Source organism: Equus asinus, chromosome 5 (assembly GCF_041296235.1).
Source record: "Equus asinus isolate D_3611 breed Donkey chromosome 5, EquAss-T2T_v2, whole genome shotgun sequence".
Taxonomy (NCBI): domain Eukaryota; kingdom Metazoa; phylum Chordata; class Mammalia; order Perissodactyla; family Equidae; genus Equus; species Equus asinus.
Genome location: NC_091794.1, coordinates 62552855 through 62571329, shown reverse-complemented (window position 1 = coordinate 62571329; position 18475 = coordinate 62552855). Strand labels below are relative to the sequence as shown.

Genomic DNA, 18475 nt, shown 5'->3' with positions numbered 1-18475 from the left:
TTGGTCACTAAAGATAATTTCAATGTATCTTTATTCTTATACATTTATAAAGTGACTGGATTAAAAGAATATGCAAATGTTTTGGATGATACCATATATGTGTATTTTGCCATTGTAAAACTTAACAGAGGTACCATATAATGTGTACACATAAGAATTTAGCTAGAGACTTCTTGGTTTTTTGTCTTTTAGTTTCCTCTGTGGAGAAAATAGTTGATCCCTTTGGTTAAAAGTGATTAATAAAAATAAGATATACTTTGTATAATAATTACGGAAAAATATGAAAATATACACACATAGAAGATAATGAGTATGAATTTTTCCTCAAGGAAACTGTTAAAGTGGTAATTTCAGTGTAACAGATGTACTGTTTTATATGTACTATTAAATAATTATATCTTAAAATTTTATTACCATTTACATAATTATGTGTTTATATATTTTAAACAAATACATATAAAGGCTTCTAAGACAATCTCCGAAAGTCTATAAATGAAAAAGTTTATTTAATGGTATATTCAGTGTTAACGGATTTATTCATCAAAGCAGCTTAATCTTTTTTTGTAAATTAATATATGGATGATATACAAAAAGTAAATTCGAAATTCATTACTGAGTCTCTGGTTTTACTTGTCCCTTGTAATTTCCTCTGATTTCTATTTATTCGATCTCGTTCATTCCACAAATATCATTGAGCACCTAGCCCACGCAGGGCGACCCAGCGATCCACAGCCCAGTCACTGTTCTCACGGCATTGACCTCACTGGGAAAGGAGACAGCGCTCAGGTGTGTGAGACGTCTGGTCTGAGAAGCGCTCTGCAGAGCGAAGCCGCACGAGAAGAGCGACGGGGAGGAGCTCGCGGGCGCGGAAGAGCCGGGCCTGGAGCACCCCGTTGAGCGGCCGCCTGCACGGAGGGAAAGCGCGGGCAGGAGCGGCCGGCGGGGCGGGGGGCAGGGGGCCGGGGCGGGAGAGGCGGGCTGGCGCGCGGCCCCGACCCCCGGCGAGGGGTTAAGGCACGCGCTGCCAGGAGACGGCGCGCTCACAGCGACTGAGTGCGGCACCGGCTGCGGTTTATGAGATGAAGACGACTGCAGAAGACGGTGCTGGGAGGGAGATCAGACGCTTCGTTTCGGACATAGTAAGTTCGCGATGCCTCCAAGTGGAATCGTCAAGGATGCTGTCTTCCATATGAACTGGCCCTAAAACGCCTAACACCGAAGAACGACGGAACGTTCGAGATGAGAAAAAGCACTTGTAATTGATAGTTCAGTCATCATTTTTCCACATTCTTTTCAGGTCGTGTCCTGTAGATAAGTATTTTTTCATATCTGTGATGGTAGCATAGATGACAACTGCTCTTTTTGTCACTTAAATTCTGTTAAAAAACGTTTCTCCGGGTTGCTACAGTTGGCACCACATCCCAAAAGGCTGCAGCGCTCTGGGAGCGTGCAAGGCTGGATGAGCTCGGCGAAGCGACTGCAGCTCCTCTTCCTCGTCGGCAGAGGGCGCCCGGGCAGCGGAGGGCGCTGCTCGGCCCTGAGATCCGGGAGCTCCTCCCTCTTTCCCTTCGTCCCTCCGCGCTCGCGTCCTTCGCCCCGGAAGTGCTCTTCAGGCGCTGCTGGCCGGCGTGACTTTGAAGGTCTCCCGCCGCGGTGCCGGTTGCTGAGCATCCCGGAGCCGCGGGCCCTGCGCTCCGGTTCTGCGCCGGCCATGAGGCTGCTGGGGACGGCCGCGGCCCTGGGGCGCGGGCTCCCGCGGGTCCCCGCCGCGCTGGGCTGGCAGGGGAGGCAGGTAGAGTGCCCGGGGAGCGGGGCCGAGCCCGGACTGTCCCCTGGCCGCGTGGCCCTCGGAGCGGCCCGGGTCCCTCTCCCTGTCCGTGCCGGCCGCGGGGCGCGCCCGGGGGCTGGCGTCGGGGGGCGGTGGCCCGCTGTGCCCGGGCCTGGCGCGCGCGGCTCGCAGGCTTCCCTGGGTTTACTCTGGAGGCGCCCGGCGCCAGGGTTCCCATTAGTTTTACCCGCCGCTTCCAAGTTGTGCTTCCCTCTGCCCACAAATGACCGCAGTGCACTTGGATGTGCAGCCCTGTGGGCAGTGGTTTACATTGTGTCTTAATTCCATAAAATGCAGGATTCTGCCCTGTCCCCCCCGCCCCGCCCCAAGTAAAATAAAGTTTAAAAAAAAGTCGTTAACTTTGTGTAGAAGGAATTGGAAACCTTTTGTGGGTTGCGTTAGAGCTGTCGGTACCACCGCGTGAAGCACGGAAGTCCTCGGACGGCCTTGCTAGCTGTGAACGAGACTAAGGGGGAAGGGGAAACAGCAGAACTTAAGATGAAAACTCTAGTTCCTAGTAAAGTAGTTGTTAGGATCTATCTTTCTGATTTTATTATCCCTAGTGTATACTTTCAAACCTATAACATTTGATAAAAGTAGTTGTCCCCTTTTAGTTAATTATATAATTAATGCGAGCAGCTTTTTCTGATTGGTTGATTATGTATTTGTTTTCAGGCTGTGTCTTCTCTGCTCTCCCCTGCAGCCTTCCCTTTGGTTTCGGGAGTTGCGGTGGAGACGTGCCCTCTTTTGCCTTTCCAAGCTGTCTCGTATGGTGTTTTGTGTCCGTTGAGTTTCTCTGGAGGAACGATGTCCGCTGAACCCATGCTCTCTCTTAGAAAAAGTGCACTGAATTGATCTCTCTTACTTTTCAGGTTAATTGGAAGGTCTGCGATGGTGTTCATCAGGGGTGATTCCCAACGAGAAAATACGAAATATTGGAATCTCAGCTCACATTGATTCTGGGAAAGCCACATTGACAGAACGGGTGCTTTAGTACACCGGCAGGATTGCAAAGATGCATGAGGTGTGTGGTTGTGGTGGGCTCCAGAGTAGTTAGAGCTTGGTTTTACTTGTTTTGTAGTTAATGGTTTGATAAACTTCACAAAACTGTATTCTGTTTATTGTCTTTAGAATTAAAGGCTGTTTCAAAATTTCTTCTGTAGAGAAGTTAGGATCACAGACCCAGAGATTGAAGTCCTCTGATGAATGAAAGTGAATTGTAACCCATTTTGTTTCTATATGCTTTTATCCCACCCTTCTGTTCTCATCCAAAATAAACCTGATAGAGGACCTGCTAACTTAGATGTTACATACACGGTGAAATGCATTTTTCAAGGTCTAAGGCTCTAATCATTTTACCCCTCCCAGTCAGCCGCCCAACCAAAGGAGAATGGGTTCTTCTAACAATGCAAAGAACTGCGTTATTGTTATAATAACTCACCACATTTTCTTAATTTTAGGATATTCCGGGAAGAGGACATAAGTATCGCCTTAAATTTTCTGTGGAAGAAATTATCCAAAAAGTAAGTGAACCTCCTTTATTATTAAATAAAATTTGATTCTAAATCTTCCAGAGTACCTTTGCTGATCGAATCATAGAATTTGGGGTTTTTTTTAAAGCTGTTGTGAAATCCCTGCCTCGAAATAAACGATATCATACAAGGGTCAGTTTTTACTCTTTTTGTATATTCTGAGATACATGAAGTATTTCTATTGAGCTATTTAGAAAACAGACTCTATATACTTCAGTTCAAATAAATTCCCTTTAAAAATGTTACATACTTATCGGGCAGTCTGAACTCATGCCTAATATTACTCTCATCACTTTTTTTGTCTGCCTTTCTCATTCTGTTTTTGGTTTCTTTTACTTAAAAAAAGCAAGTGCTTTAGATATTTATGAGTATTAGAATGGCCAACTAATAGCACCGTGTTCAGATAAGAATCTTTCAGTAATGGAGCAGGGAAATGTTTAAAAATTACACACCTATCAAACTATTAATGAAACAAAGTTAAAAGGAACTGCAATTCGTACCATAACCATCTTGTAATTAAAAAAAGCTTGCCCTTTTGTTGAGCATAATTCAGAAGAGATATAGGCCAACATAAGGAGATTCATTAAAAGGCACTTGAGCTGCTAGACACTCGTCTTTACCACGCAGAACCAATGCTACAATCTTCTCATTTACATCTAGGCACAGACTGCTGTATCTGAGCTTGAGAGGATTTGTGTTATTTCAGGAGCAGAGACGAAGAGTGACGGAAAGACTTAAAAAGTAACCCGTCTGGGGTTGGCATGCAAAGTCAGACTCAAATCCGGCCTTGCAGATGGATGCCCCATTAATTCTGAAATATATTCAAAGTTTTAGGATGAATTTAGAGGATTATGAGGCCTTCTAAGTTGTAAAATAAGCAATCTCTTTTAGATACCTCTAAGAAAAGTATTAGGCCATCCCCATTAGATACCTCTGGAATGTTACTCCGAAGTCAGGTCTGAAACACCAATAGCGGGCCAATGCCTTAAACGTTCTATCTCAAAGAACAATAATTAGTAATGGATGGCCATCTGCACGTAAAGATCATCTGCAAAATGTTTCACACAGCAAGTTACAGTGGACTGCACAGCAGAAGTACTTTACCCTCCAACGGGACAACATTCTGCACCAGAAGTCAACTTCACATTTGAAGGAGAAATCGGAAAGAACCCAGATGAAGAAGATAACACATTTTATCAAAGACTCAAGTCCATGGAGGAACCACTAGAAGCACAAAATATTCCAGGTACATAAATATGCCATGGAAAAATATTTTTTCAACTTTAAGATCAATATCAATTATCTATGCTCAAAATTTATGTTAACATAATGTTGGAAATATACTGGCTTTTGCAAAAATATTCATTACCAATCTAATTAAACAAAAAAAGGCCTTGGAACTTTATAGATCCATAGCTTAATTATTTTCTGCACACATTTCAAGGAAACTATGACAAGATTTAGAATTTAGGTTTTTTTAAGAGGTTAATACTGTATGTATAAAATAATTCCATTTACCATAAAAATGTTTCCTTCACTAGACAATTTTGGAAACGTATCTCCAGAAATGAAGCCAGTTCGACATTTAGCCTGGGTTGCCTGTGGTTATATAATATGGCAGAATTCTACTGAAAACACATGGTATAAAATGGTAAAAATTCAAACTGTCAAGCAAGTGGTAAGTAATTTCTATAAAATACACTATTAACAGGGCTAATATTTACTGAAAGTGTTATAATTCATGATTGGATAAATAGCGCCCCTTTAGTTACTTTGTATTCAAGACCTAGTATTTTCAAAGAGAGGTCAGTTATAATGACGGCTAGAGAACGTGAAGCTGCAGTTTCAAGAGCGTGAAGTCTGGAGTCAGAGATAATTCGGCATTCAGTTTTTGTGCTCAGCCTAATATAGATTATTTCCCTTGGCAACCCAAGTTTGGTCAAATTACTGCAGCCACGCAATACTGAGACCATGTCTGCTTCGCTCCTCCACCGAGAGCTGGTGGTGCCAGAGCTGCTGTGACACATGGCTGCATTTTTTCCCTACGGCTCAGCCAGAACAAAAATATTGGCATGGATTTGTGAAGCTTGCTATATGTAATTTTCTTTTATAATCTATTTAGTCATAATTTCCAAGCAATTATTGGAAATAATTTACAATATTTACGTCTGGTATAACTATTCTGAACTGCCTCTTTCTGGACCTTAAAGAAATAAAAATAAATTCTTTGATTTTATCTTTATTAAGAGGTTAAAAAGAAAAAACTATGTCAACCAGTAGTATCTAATGGAAAACAAGGAAAATACTGTAAAGAAACCACAACCAACAGTTGTAGTGAGCTCCGTTGGGAGAACAGGCCTCTCCAGCAGACCGGTGTCAGCTCGTTGCTGACAAACTCCAGGCAGCTGGAGCACCTTCTCTGCAGGCTTTTTCGACCACTTATTAGATCCCTATGGGCACTTGAGGCAGGACAGTCACTTACAACTCAGAGTGTGACACCAAATACCCAACATGAATATTACAGTGGCACTTTAAGAAACAGCCTTTCTCTAATGTGTTTTTGAAGACATCAACCTTGGTTACAAGATTCCCATAGGGGTACTACAGCCTCAAATAACTGAGTAAGTGGTCCAGGTACCAGAGCCTATACAATCATAATTATGAATTTCAAGCCACGTTTTTATGCAAAATATGCACAAGACAGTGCTAGTAGTTTCATGAAAGCATTAAGGAAAATCTCAGGAGAAGGGTTTAACCACTGCTTCAGGCTATGTATCTTATGTATCTTTACCTATTAAGATCCAACATGTAAGGAACCTTACTGATTTTTACCTTATCTTTAAAAGACAGTCTTTGTTGATATATTCAAAGAAAGGATTACTTCAAGATGCTGTAAGGAGAGAATAGTATTTGACCCTGGGGTCACATTTATAATCACTGTTAACCAAAGAAGCCGCAGGAGCTTGTGCTGCCCCTGGGAGTCTCGGGCTGGTTTTGATACGTCCATTATAAGCCTTAAAGAGCCTGTGTAAGGAGAGCAGATCTCTGATGATTGTGTTTTTTTTTTTTAAATTGGCACTTGAGCTAACAACTGTCGCCAATCTTCTTTTTTCCCTGCTTTTTCTCCCCAAATCTCCCCAGTACATAGTTGTATATTTTAATTGTGGGTCCTGCTAGTTGTGGCATGTGGGACGCCACCTCAGCATAGCCTGATGAGCAGTGCCATGTCCCCACCCAGGATCTGAACCGGCAAAAGCCCGGGCCACCAAAGAAAAGCGGACGAACTTAACCACTCGGCCACGGGGCCAGCCTTTGATAATCTTGGTTTTAAACTATGTGGATGCAATATTTCTGTGGAGCTAGTGGTATAAATACTTTATATTCCCAAAGCAAGAAGCAGCACAGATCAAAGCTTTAATGACAAAGTCAGATAACCGCATTCATTACATTTTACTATTTTCATTTTTTTTAAAAGAATTTCTATTACAAAATTGGTTTCCTTTAATGTAAACACTCATTTCAGTAGTTTATCCCTTAAATGATGCTTCTGTGAACAATCGAAACATTAAGGAATCTTAAATGACGAACTACAGACTGTAATGCTCTTAAATAGCTACCACAACTTAGAAACCCAAAGAGCGGGGCCGGCGGGGTGGCGCAGTGGTTAAGTGCGCATGTTCCGCTTCTCAGTGGCCGGCGGTTCGGCGGTTCGCCAGTTCGGATGCCAGGTGCGGACATGGCACCACTTGGCAAAAACCATGCTGTGGCGGGTGTCCCTCATATAAAGTAGAGGAAGATGGGCACGGATGTCAGCTCAGGGCCAGTCTTCCTCAGCAAAAAGAGGAGGATTGGCAGTAGTTAGCTCAGGGCTAATCTTCCTCAAAAAAAACCCCAAAAAACAAGAACCCCAAACAGAAAGGGTAAATGATTTTTAGAGTAACAAATGACAACTCATGATTTTAAAATGTAGTTTGAAAGAAAACTTATTTATAAGACAACAGTTTTTCTGTCAGGCTAAATAAATTATGACATTCAAATTTTATTTTTACTTAAGTGGAAGTATTATAATCATCTACTAATGAACCTGATTTTTAAAATTAAAGTATTTTTGCCAATGATATTAAGTTTTAAACAGCAGGTTTTTATTTTTTATTATAGCAAAGAAATGATGACTTCATTGAGTTACACTATACCATTCTACTTCATGACATTCCATCTCAGGTGAAGTATCATGTGCCTTCATTTGAAAATTGAGACTAGTTTTGTAGCCACAGTATGCCTTATTAATTTTGACTTTAAATCAGAATTCGTGTAAATTCAAATAGGCACCAGGTTGAAGTATATCATACTTGTAGCAGTTTAACTTGTTTTCCTTTATTCTTTATGAGGACTGTTTTGTCTCGAATAAAATGTAAGCCCAACTCTGTTTTCTGAATTTTATCATAGCATTAGTTTCCTTTGCTTCCAGGAGATTATTCCCTGGCAAATGCAAGTTCTCTGGCATCCACAGTATGGTACTAAAGTAAAACACAGCAGCCGTCTGCCTAAGGAAGCACAACTGGAATAAATGAAGACCCTAACCCTGGAGGAAGTGTAAACATGCTTATTAACGATGTGTATGTCAGTCTTCACTGATATCTAGCTTAAGGGGCCAAACAAATCCCAAAGTGTTGCTTAGTACAAATGTCTTGATTACAGTACTATACAGCTTCCATAATAAAGTGCCAAGAGGTGCAAGCGTCTTAATAACAGTAACAGTGCTATGTATATCCCATAATAAAAAGCTTCAGTTCTCGCCTCATAGGATGTTCGTGTTGCATACTTACGGGACAGGGGCAGTAATGGTCTCCCTGAAAGCAACTTTTGGTTTTCCTGTGATACAAGGACAGCCATATTCTCTTTCCATCCTCTAAAAAGAGCAGGGAAGATAATGTTTTGGTATATTTAAATTAAAAAAATAAAAAAGAAAAACTCTAAGAATCTTAACTACTTTAGAAGCATTCATTTAAATAGATAAGCAAATGATGTTTTAAATCATTTAAGTATCTTACAAGGATACATGATGTTAAACAATACAACCTGCTTTTACAGATTTTGTATAAATGAATTCTAATTTGTACTGATTAATTTACACTTACCTCCAAGTAATCCATCCACTAAAACTTCACCTTTGTTCCATCTTACTGCAATTTCACTATATAGCATCTGAATCTGTTGTCAGAATTTTCTTCTATCTCAACTTCAAAGATATGATCACAACCAGAATTTTTACTCTAAGTCACATATCTTTCGTTTTCATTCATAGAAACACAACACCTTTCCTAGGGAAGTACAGGCCCCATCTAGCCACTCTTTTATCCATATAATAACGGTCTTCAAGTGCTGACTTGGGAAGAAAACAGACAAGAAGTGGCCTGGAGAGCGCGTACTGGTGGGACAACTTTCTCAGCAGGTTGTCTCCCTGGGGCTGGGGCCAGGATATCCATGACCCAACTAACCATGACCTGGGGATGGATGGATGGTCTTACTGCAAATCTCCTGAGCCTTGATTCTAGAAGTCTGCAATGTTTTACAAATAGAAAGATTTAGAGATCAAAATAATTTGTAACATGTAGAAGAGGAAGGAGTACACCATATCTGGATGCAAACCACAGTGAAGCTTGGCGAAGCACTGTTGTTATTATGACTGTGAGACTGAGAATTACTGACTTTCACTCTTAACGAAATACAGACATAAATAAAGTGAATTTAAATTAACTTCCTTGTTATTTAATACCTGAGCATAGATTTCCAGGTGTAATTCTCCCATTCCAGATACAACTGTCTCTTTGCTTTCCGTGTCAAAGTGGACTTTAAATGTGGGATCTTCTCTTGTAAACCTGCCAATACCTTTTGAAAATTTTTTCAGATCATTCTTTAAAAAAAGAAAGCCAGTACACATTTTACTAAGCATGATAAGCAATGGGATTGTTGACCAAACTTTACTGGATGCAATCAAATACATAAGCAGTTAAGAATTAAAAATAATCCACCATCTAGTTCCTAGGACACATGCTTTAATATGTGAGCTTGGATACCACACAGCCAAGAGAGCAGGGAATAGCCAGCTCACAGAATTTTCTTTCTCTACCAAGAGAAAAATCAAGAGTCCAAGACTTAACTCTATGCCCTTTCCTATTATATTGATAAAAACTGTCCATTTGTGGAAAACTGCCCATCATTGCAGAAAGTAGAATCTGTTTTCCTGTGTTATATTTCAGAAGTCCTATACATAATCAAAGGAATCAGCATGTTTACCAAGACTCTACTGTAGATTCAGGAGGACAGTTCAGACCAACAGTAGGGCAAATGCCACACTGAGACGGCTCCCCTTCAAAGCAATCTGCGCGGGTGTGTTGCGATGCACCTCTATTCTTCTTAGACCTAATTCCATACGTGGTCAGCAGAATAACGGCCCTCTAAGGATATGTCCATATCCCCCTAAACTTGTGAACTTCACATGGCAAAGGGGACTCTGCAGAAGTGACTGAGGTTGCAGACTTCAAGCTGGGGGAGATGATCATGAATAATCTGGGTGGGCCTAATGTAATCACATGGGCCTTTAAAAAATGGAAGAGGAATGCAGAAGGGTAGGTCAGAGAGATGGGAGAGGGAAGAAGAGGCAGGAGCTATCTGAAGCACGAGAGGGATTTACTTTACTGCTGCTGGCACTGAAGAGGAAGGGGCCACAAACCTGGGAAGGGGGGCAGCTTCTAGAAGCCAGAACGGCCCTCAGCTGACAGTGAGCAAGGAAATGGGGACCCAAGTCCTATAACCACAAGGAGCTGAATTCTGCCAACAATCTAAGGAAGCAAGGAAATAAACTGTCCTCTAGAGCCTCCAGAAAACAACATAGCCCTGCCAATGTCTTGATTTTAGCCCATTAAGATCCATGTCAGATTTCTGACCTACACAATTGTAAAATAATACATTTGTGCTGTTTTAAGCCACTGAGTTTGTGGCAATTTCTTACAGCAGCAAAAGGAAACTAACATGCCCCAAATCACCAGTATTAACAGCTATCACCTGTGGCTGGAGCTGTGCTATGTGTTTTGTATATGTTATCTGATTCTAACCATAATGCTGCAAGACAGAATTATCCACATTTTTCAGGTGAGGAAACAAGGCACAGAGAAGTTAAGTGACTTGCTCAAGGCCACACAGCTAGTGCAGGGCAAAGCTGGGACTGAATACTGGGTTAGTCTATCTCCAAAGTCTTTTCCCTTTTCCCTGCGCTAGCCAGGTACCCTCAACTTACTAGATCATCCCTGCCCCCACTATTGAGAGTCTTGGCTTTATGCAATGACTTCATTATTTGATTTAAATTAATTTACTCCAGGAGGCAGACAACCCTGAGACACCAAAAACTCTTTTGGATATTGATGCATTTGATTTCCCTGCGTTACTGAGGATTATCAACACTTAAATGCCTTCCCTAAACGCTGCATTTAGGAGTGAAGAAACATAGTATCTTTAACTTATAGCCCTGCATATTCTGAGGGGAAAAGCAAACAATTTAGCAAAGCACTTGGAACAAACTGTGGCATCTGTGTGGCAAGACGGACGGTTCGTCTCTCCTCAGATTTCTGAGATGGAGTCATTTACTGTTTCTTGCCATCTCAACATTCTCTTTTCTATAATGAGAAGGGTCTGGAAAATCTCAAATTCCTCAAAATAGATGAAGTAGCAGCTGTTAATGTATCCACAAGACAATAAATCAGAGCATGTTCTGTAAATGATAGTTTCCAGGTGACAAGAGGTCAGAATGTTCAGCTAATGCATGAATGAGTTAATTTCAATATACCATATGAAGGTGATTGTTACGAATGTCAAGGCAACTTAAGAACTAAACAAGTTATGGTTCAAGTTCATGACTAATTCCAGTGGCAAGCAATATGAATGCAGAACCTATTCAAGCAATTTTGGCTTTGTAAAAAGCTAAATGACATCAAATCCAATCATAAAACTGTCACATCTGAAAGTGAAAAAAACAGTTTGTAGGCTTTCCATGTTATAATCAGACACTGACTTAACTATCACAAGTCTGGGGATGTATTATGATTCATGAGGCAGTCAATCTCTGCAATATTCTAGTGTCCTTTACAGTGGGCTTTCCCCCAACTTCGGACAAACGCACCTGCTTCCCCTTTACCATCCCTTTGCGACCTAAATCTACGAAGTCACTTCCCACTCTGGAGCCAACGCTACCTAAGGAGTTACAATGCACAGTCTCGTGAAGGCCTTAATACTATCAATTTCTTCAAATATACTGGGGAGTAATTTCTACTAATAGACCGATAAATTTAAAAGGAGATTTCAATACCAAAAGAGGAAACAGAAGACCATAAGACTGCTGGTTATCAAAAGATACTGTGCATTGTGTAGACAGATAAAAAGGAGCTCAAGTTTTTATTGTGATATACTGAACATTAAGTCAAACCTACCTTGTTAGAAGGCTTCATTGCTATTGAAATGACAGGATCAGGAACATGAATTGACTCCTACAATATTATTTAAAAGAAGAGATAAGAATTCAGAGGTAGTACTGTGTATGTCAGAGATGAATTAATCTTAATGTTCTACTTTCCAGTAGAACAAAGGACAAATACTAGTCAACATCTGTAGTCCAGACGGTATATATGTTGGTCTGTTTTGCATTACATAAATGAACATATTAATTAATAAATAAAGGTGTCCACTTATATGATCTCCTCCCTCCCCAAATATCAAAAATAAAGTATCTATTTATTTAACTGTCTAAGACCCTTAAATTTATTGACCCTTTGTTTAACATAATCATTATAATGAATCCAAATGATGAGATGCGGAATTCTTATTGGCTGGTGGCTACATTTGCTGTTGCTATCTTCTGAGAAGTTACTTTATTTAATCAAAATATACTATACTCATTGACAAGAGAAACAGAGAAAGGGCATTAGATTTTTTATACATATGATACCTTATTTAATCAATCACAACTCTGAGAGGCAGATATTATTTTTCCCATTTTGCAAATAAAATCATTAAAGGCTTGGAAAGAAGATAAAATACCTTGGCCAAGGGCCTTAGAGAGCAGAGGGCAGAGGTGAGACTCTAAGCAGGCTGACTTGCTTCAAAGCTTGAGCACGTGCCACACCTCCAGTCCCTTCACATTGCCAGGGACAAGTATTTAAAGGCGGTCTTATCAATAATAAAATACAACATTCCCGTTATCTAGATTCCCCCAAAACTTGCATGGATTTATTTATGATTTTTGTAGTATCTTAAATCATTTGTAAAACCATAGACATTAGAGAATATTTTATACAAAAAAATTAAATTACAAAATTATGAGTTCATCATTGTATACAGGAGCTATTATAGTGCTCACTTGTTAGCGTTGGACCAGTTCTTACATAAACGACCCACTGTAAATGCCTTCACTGCAAATTACCTGTCCCCTAAGTACTCATATTCTTTCTTTACTGAATTCAGGAGAGGAACCAGCCTCACGAACAAGTGGTCATACTGTAGGAGAGCCTGCTCTCCTGTAGAGGCAAAAAAGGGGAGTCAGTGAAGGGGATTCAAAGGCAGCGGCTGCCGAGCACGTTCTTCCCTTCAGGGTCGCTGATGCTGAAAAGGCACCTGTGTGAGGCCCACAGGGCAGGCTGCAGTCAGTCATGCTGTCTAGCTGCATCTTGCCTTCAGACCACGGTTCTGTCCTGTTCTGTTCTCCCCAGGTCTAGCCTAAACGTTACAGTCTGGTCCAGCAGTTCTCCTGGGGTTTGAGGGCCCGCCCTCTGGTTGCTGAGTTAATAAAGAGCTGGCACTCCACTGGGACTAGCCTGATGCTGGTGACGGCAATTAGAGAGGCACCCAAAATGGGGAGGCAGAGGAGTCAGAGCTACACGTCCAGCTGTGTCTAGGGGAGATTTTCCCTCCACGCCACACCTTGGGGGATCATGGAAGGATTTTACTATGAAAAACCAGGTAAGTCAGCTTACACAGAACACTTGTCTAATTGACATTTAAAGAGCCACAGCCAAACTATACGTGATGCCTATGGCACTCAATGAAAACCTCAGTGGCTGTTTTTCTGAGGTACTAAAGGTACTACATAGAAACACAGACTTTCGAAACTCAAGTGATAAACAGCTTTGAAATTAAATGACTCACCACAGAAAGACCACTATTGTCTTTGTTTGTGAATGTGTCTCCACTAGCACAGTCAATGCCAAATAATGCACAGATGTCTCCAGCAAACACTTCCTCAACATCCTAAATAAAGAAAGAACACAAAATGATACTCGCAAGTAATACAAATCAGGGCATGGTAACTAAAAAGTAACTGCAGAATAAATACATTGTTCATAAATAAACAGGGCAGAATCTCACCATGAATTCTACAAAGAATGAATTAGCTACAACCACTGCAACACCGACAATCAACCACAGCAAAACACCTTAAACAGGGCCCCTATTTAAACCACATCTCAGTCGACAACAAACTCAGAGATATGGCCTCATTACTTGGAGGATCTGCAGTACTGACAGAACACAGAGCCTCCCAGTTCTAAAGTTATTTCTATTGAATTAAAAAGCATGTACTCTATGTGCTGCCATAGTCCAATGAGATGTGTATGACAAAGGCTTACACGGAAAACCTGCAAAGGAAGTTTTGAAAACAAGGAGAATGGAGCCCATTGTACTTAAAGTAATCAATTTCTCACAGATGTAAGCAGTTAAGAAAACACAGGAACTCTAAGAACAAAGCATTGGTGCCTCTAAGCTTTCTGCTTTTTGTCCTTTTAGACTAACAGTTCATTCTGAACAGCTGTGAATGAGCTGCGACTGACTGTGAAGGAGCAAGTGTGTGTGTGTCTGTAACGGTTACACAGCCGTACAAATCGCCTAGCTTCCGGCCCATGAAACAGCAGTGCCAGCACTAACCCCTCCAGCCTGCCCCTGTTGCCCATCTCAGAAAACAGCAATGCTGCCCAAGATCGAGACTGCCTATTTATGTTCCAGGAGACACAAAAGTTATGGCCACCAAAAATTTCTGAACGTCAAGATTTTGCTTAGACAACTAAATTTCTCCAGGAATACAGAGCTGAACTGGGAAAGGCTGAGAGTAGAAGACAACCACACACACTCGGTACTCCTGCCAAGGCCTAACCCCGTGGACAAGAGAAGGCCAGGACAGACTCAGAGCCCATTCAAGCATTCAAGCCCTAAGCAGAAGTTCATCTTCCAGACCAGATCTCGAAAGGCTTTCAATCTTCAGATAGATTCCAGCACCAATGGGACCTGTCAACGGGCTGGTTCTACGAATACAAAACTCTAGGGTTAAAAAGAGCTTTCACATCCGCCATATTTCAGAAAGTAAATCCACTAAACAATGTGGGAAATTATGTGTGAATTTATTACTCTCACTTACCTTTGAGAACCACAGTTCCACTGTCCTAAAAACCTATTATACTCTTTGTAATGATAGCTCTTAAGGGCTGAATCTTGTGTTCTGAGTCTCAGGGACCAAACTGTCCCTTCTCCTTAACCTCGGCCATTGAGGAAATACAGCTAACTCACAAATAGTGGTGTGGAATGTGTTCTTATCATCTGCTGATTTAACCTTTACCAAAGTGCTCCATCAGACCTGTAGCACAGCTAATTAAAAAGGAAGAAGCCAGAAGAACATGTTCAATAGAAGTGATTTCCCCATGGGGTTCAGGATACCAAGAAGGTAGATGTATTTCATGGACATCAGAGAAATTTTGGACCTCACAGCAATGACTGTACTTGCCTCCATCATGTCGGCATGCATGCAAACGAGCCTCTGCACTCGCACTTTCTTTCCTGTCCTGGTGTTATAGATGGTGTCACCCTTCTTCAACTCTCCTTGATAATTGCGAACATAAGTTAACTGTCCAAAACGACCTGCCTAGAAGTCAAGATTGGGTAAGGGCAGAAAGAAATGAAAAAGAAACATAAAAATCAAAATTAGGAGTGATGTCAGTATCATGGCAGAGTGAGCTGTTCCCATTGTGTCTCCCCTCTAAGTTACAGCCAGTAGGAGATCGAATGACAAACAAAAGGTGCACAGCACACCAGAAACCCTGAGAGATCCAGACATATAAACACCTGAAGGTGGGTGGACTGGACCTCTGGGAGGCAGTGGAACTAGGGAAGCAGCCCCGGTGTCCTCCTCTAGTATTGGCAACTCCAACACCAGCCCTCCCAGCAGCAAGGGTGCATCTAAAATGCAGATACCCCTTGTGGTGGTGTCCTGACCTGAAGTTTCAAAAAGCACAGTGGCACTGGAGACCAGAGGCTGCACGAGCAGCAACAGCAGTTTTGGCTCAGCCCCTGCCCCTCTCCCAGCAGTGGCACTTGTGACTTAACCCCTCTCCTTTCCCCTGCAGTGGCGGGTGGCACCTGCAACCTGAGGCTCCAGGAGTCACAGCAGTACCTGTCACCCATCCCCTAGTGGCGGCACTCCTGACACCAGCCCTACCAGCAGCAGGGGCTGCACACGAGACCCCAGACCTCAGTCACTGGCAGTAACACCTGTGAACTGAGTGCCTCTGATAGTAGTACTGCCAGCATCCCCAGATAACCTGGGAGCAGCAGCACAGGTGGTGCACGGGGCAGCAGCACCCGAGCCTGTGGAGAGCCCACAGAGAGCTAGTGGAGGAACACGAGACCCAGCAGAGGTGCTTGCATCCTCGTGACCCCAGTGGCAACACCCGCGACTGTGGGGACATCATAAGCAGCAACCTTGCAGGCACAAGCAGCACAAGAGGGCACTGACGATGCCTCTGGCAGAGGCAGTGGAGGGTGGAAAGTGCAGGCTCTGAAATGCAACCAGAAGCAGCTCAGAATCAAAGTAACCAAAGCCGTGCCCAAATAAGAAAGGTGGGTACCACCATGAATGCGCTGGCAGGGGATGAACTCATCACCCACCATGAGGAAGCACAGCAACACACAGAACAGAAGGAAAACAACAACCCTCCAGAGACCAAACTGGAAGTCACGGAAGATTGTGATCTAACTGACAGAGTTCAAAATAGCTGTCATGAAGAAACTCAGTGAGTTACAAGAAAACTCAGAAAGACAGTTCAATGAGCTCAGGAATAAAATCAACAGAAGGAGCACTTCACCAAAGAGACTGAAACTAAAAACCCCCCAGAAATTCTGGAGATAAAGAACACAATTAATGAGATGAAAAAAACTAGAAAGCAGTGGAAATAGAGCAGACCATATAGAAGAAGGGATTTGCAAGCTTGAAGACAGATCTAGAAATGATTCAGGTGGAAGAGAAAGAACTAAGATTTTTTAAAAATGGAGAAATATCCAACTCAGGAAAAGCAACATAAGGACAATGGGTATCCCAGAAGGGGAAGAGTGGGAGAAAGGAGCAGAGAGCTTATTCAAAGAAATAACAGCTGAGAACTTCCCAAAACTGAGGAAGGAACTGGATATACAAGTCCATAAAGCTAATAGAACCCCTAATTATCTCAATGCAAAAAGACCTTCTTCAAGGCACTTTACATTAAAACTGCCAAAAGTCAACAACAAAGGAGGAATATTAAGAGCAGCCAGAGAAAATAGCATACAAAGGAACCCACATCAGGCTATCAGCAGATTTCTCAGCAGAAACTCTACAGGCCAGGACAGAGTGGAATGATATATTCAAAATATTGAAAGATAAAAACTGTCAGCCAAGAATACCCTGTCCTGACAGCAAGACAATAATAGTAGGGGACTTCAACACCCCACTTACACAATGGACACATCATCCAGACAGAAGGTCAACAAGGAACACTAGCCTTAAACAAAACGCTAGGCCAGATGGACTTCATGGATGTATACAGAACATTCCATCTCAAAGCAGCAGAATATACATTCTTCTCAAGGGCACAAAGAACATTCTCAAAGACGGACCATACATTGGGAAGCAAAACAAGCCTCAATAAATTTAAGACACCTGACATCATATCAGGCATCTTTTCTGATCACACTGCTATGAAACTAGAAATCAACTACAATAAGAAAGCTGAAAAAGTCACAAATATGTGTAGACTAAACATGTACTGAACAACTATTGGATCAATGAACAAATAAAAGGAGAAGTCAAAAAATACCTGGAAACAAAAGAAAATGAAAACACAACACAGCAAAGCTTATGGGATGCAGAAAAGTGGTACCAGGAGGGAACTAAATAGCAATACAGGCCTACCTCAAGCAACAAGAAAAATCTCAAATAAACAATCTAACACTATACCTAAAAGAACTAGAAAAAGAAGAACAAACAAAACCCAAAGTCAGTTGAAGGAGGGAAATAATAAAAATCAGAGTGGAAATAAATGAAATAGAGACTAAAAAGACAGTAGAAAGGATCAATGACACTGAGAGCTGATTCTTTGAAAAGATAAACAAAATTGACAAACCCTTAGCCAGACTAAGAAAAAAAGAGAGAAGCCTCATGGGCTGGCCTGGTGGTGTAGTGGTTAAGTTTACGAGCTATGCTTTAGGGGCCCATGGTTCGCAGGTTTGGAACCTGGGCACAGACCTACACACTGCTCATCAAGCCATGCTGTGGTGGCAACTAATATACAAAATAGAGGAAGATTGGCACAGATGTTGGCTCAGGGCCAATTTCCCCAACAAAAAAATTAAAAAGAGAGAGAAGGCACAAATAAATAAAATCAGTTTTATTTTAAATATTTTATTTAAATATATATTTAAATGAAAGAGGAGAAATTACAGCAGATACCAAAGAAATACAAAGGATTATAAGAATACCATCAAAAGCTATGCACCATGATATACATTATACATGATATACACTAACAAACTGGATAACATATAAGAAATGGATAAATTCTTAGACTCTTACAACTTCCCAAAGCTGAATCAAGGAGAAATAGAGAATCTGAATAGACCAATCACAAATAAAGAGATTGAAGAAGTAATGAAGAACCTCCCACAAAACAAAACTTCAGGACCACAGGGCTTCTCTGGTGAATTCAACCAAGACTTAAGACCTATCCTTCTCAAAGTCTTCCAAAAAGATGAAGAGGACGGGATGCTTCCTAAC

The 18475-nt window shown here is 41.5% G+C and overlaps 1 protein-coding gene and 1 pseudogene across 2 annotated transcripts; one reads left to right on the top strand and one right to left on the bottom strand.

The window, feature by feature from the left end:
* LOC139045288 (elongation factor G, mitochondrial-like) overlaps positions 1 to 18475 on the bottom strand; it is a 55748-nt pseudogene that overhangs the window by 19525 nt on the left and 17748 nt on the right.
* On the top strand, positions 8 to 9117 carry LOC139045290 (latexin). 2 transcript variants are annotated; one of them, XM_070509721.1, is made up of 7 exons: positions 8 to 1139; positions 2701 to 2852; positions 3289 to 3351; positions 4429 to 4606; positions 4902 to 5038; positions 7519 to 7581; positions 7829 to 9117. In XM_070509721.1, exons 2-7 carry the CDS (start codon positions 2844 to 2846, stop codon positions 7925 to 7927), a joined length of 549 nt encoding a protein of 182 aa, XP_070365822.1. In that variant the 5' UTR covers positions 8 to 1139; positions 2701 to 2843; the 3' UTR covers positions 7928 to 9117. The 2 variants fall into 2 exon arrangements, with proteins under 2 accessions (XP_070365822.1, XP_070365821.1); XM_070509720.1 differs by lacking the exon at positions 8 to 1139 and adding an exon at positions 1188 to 1792.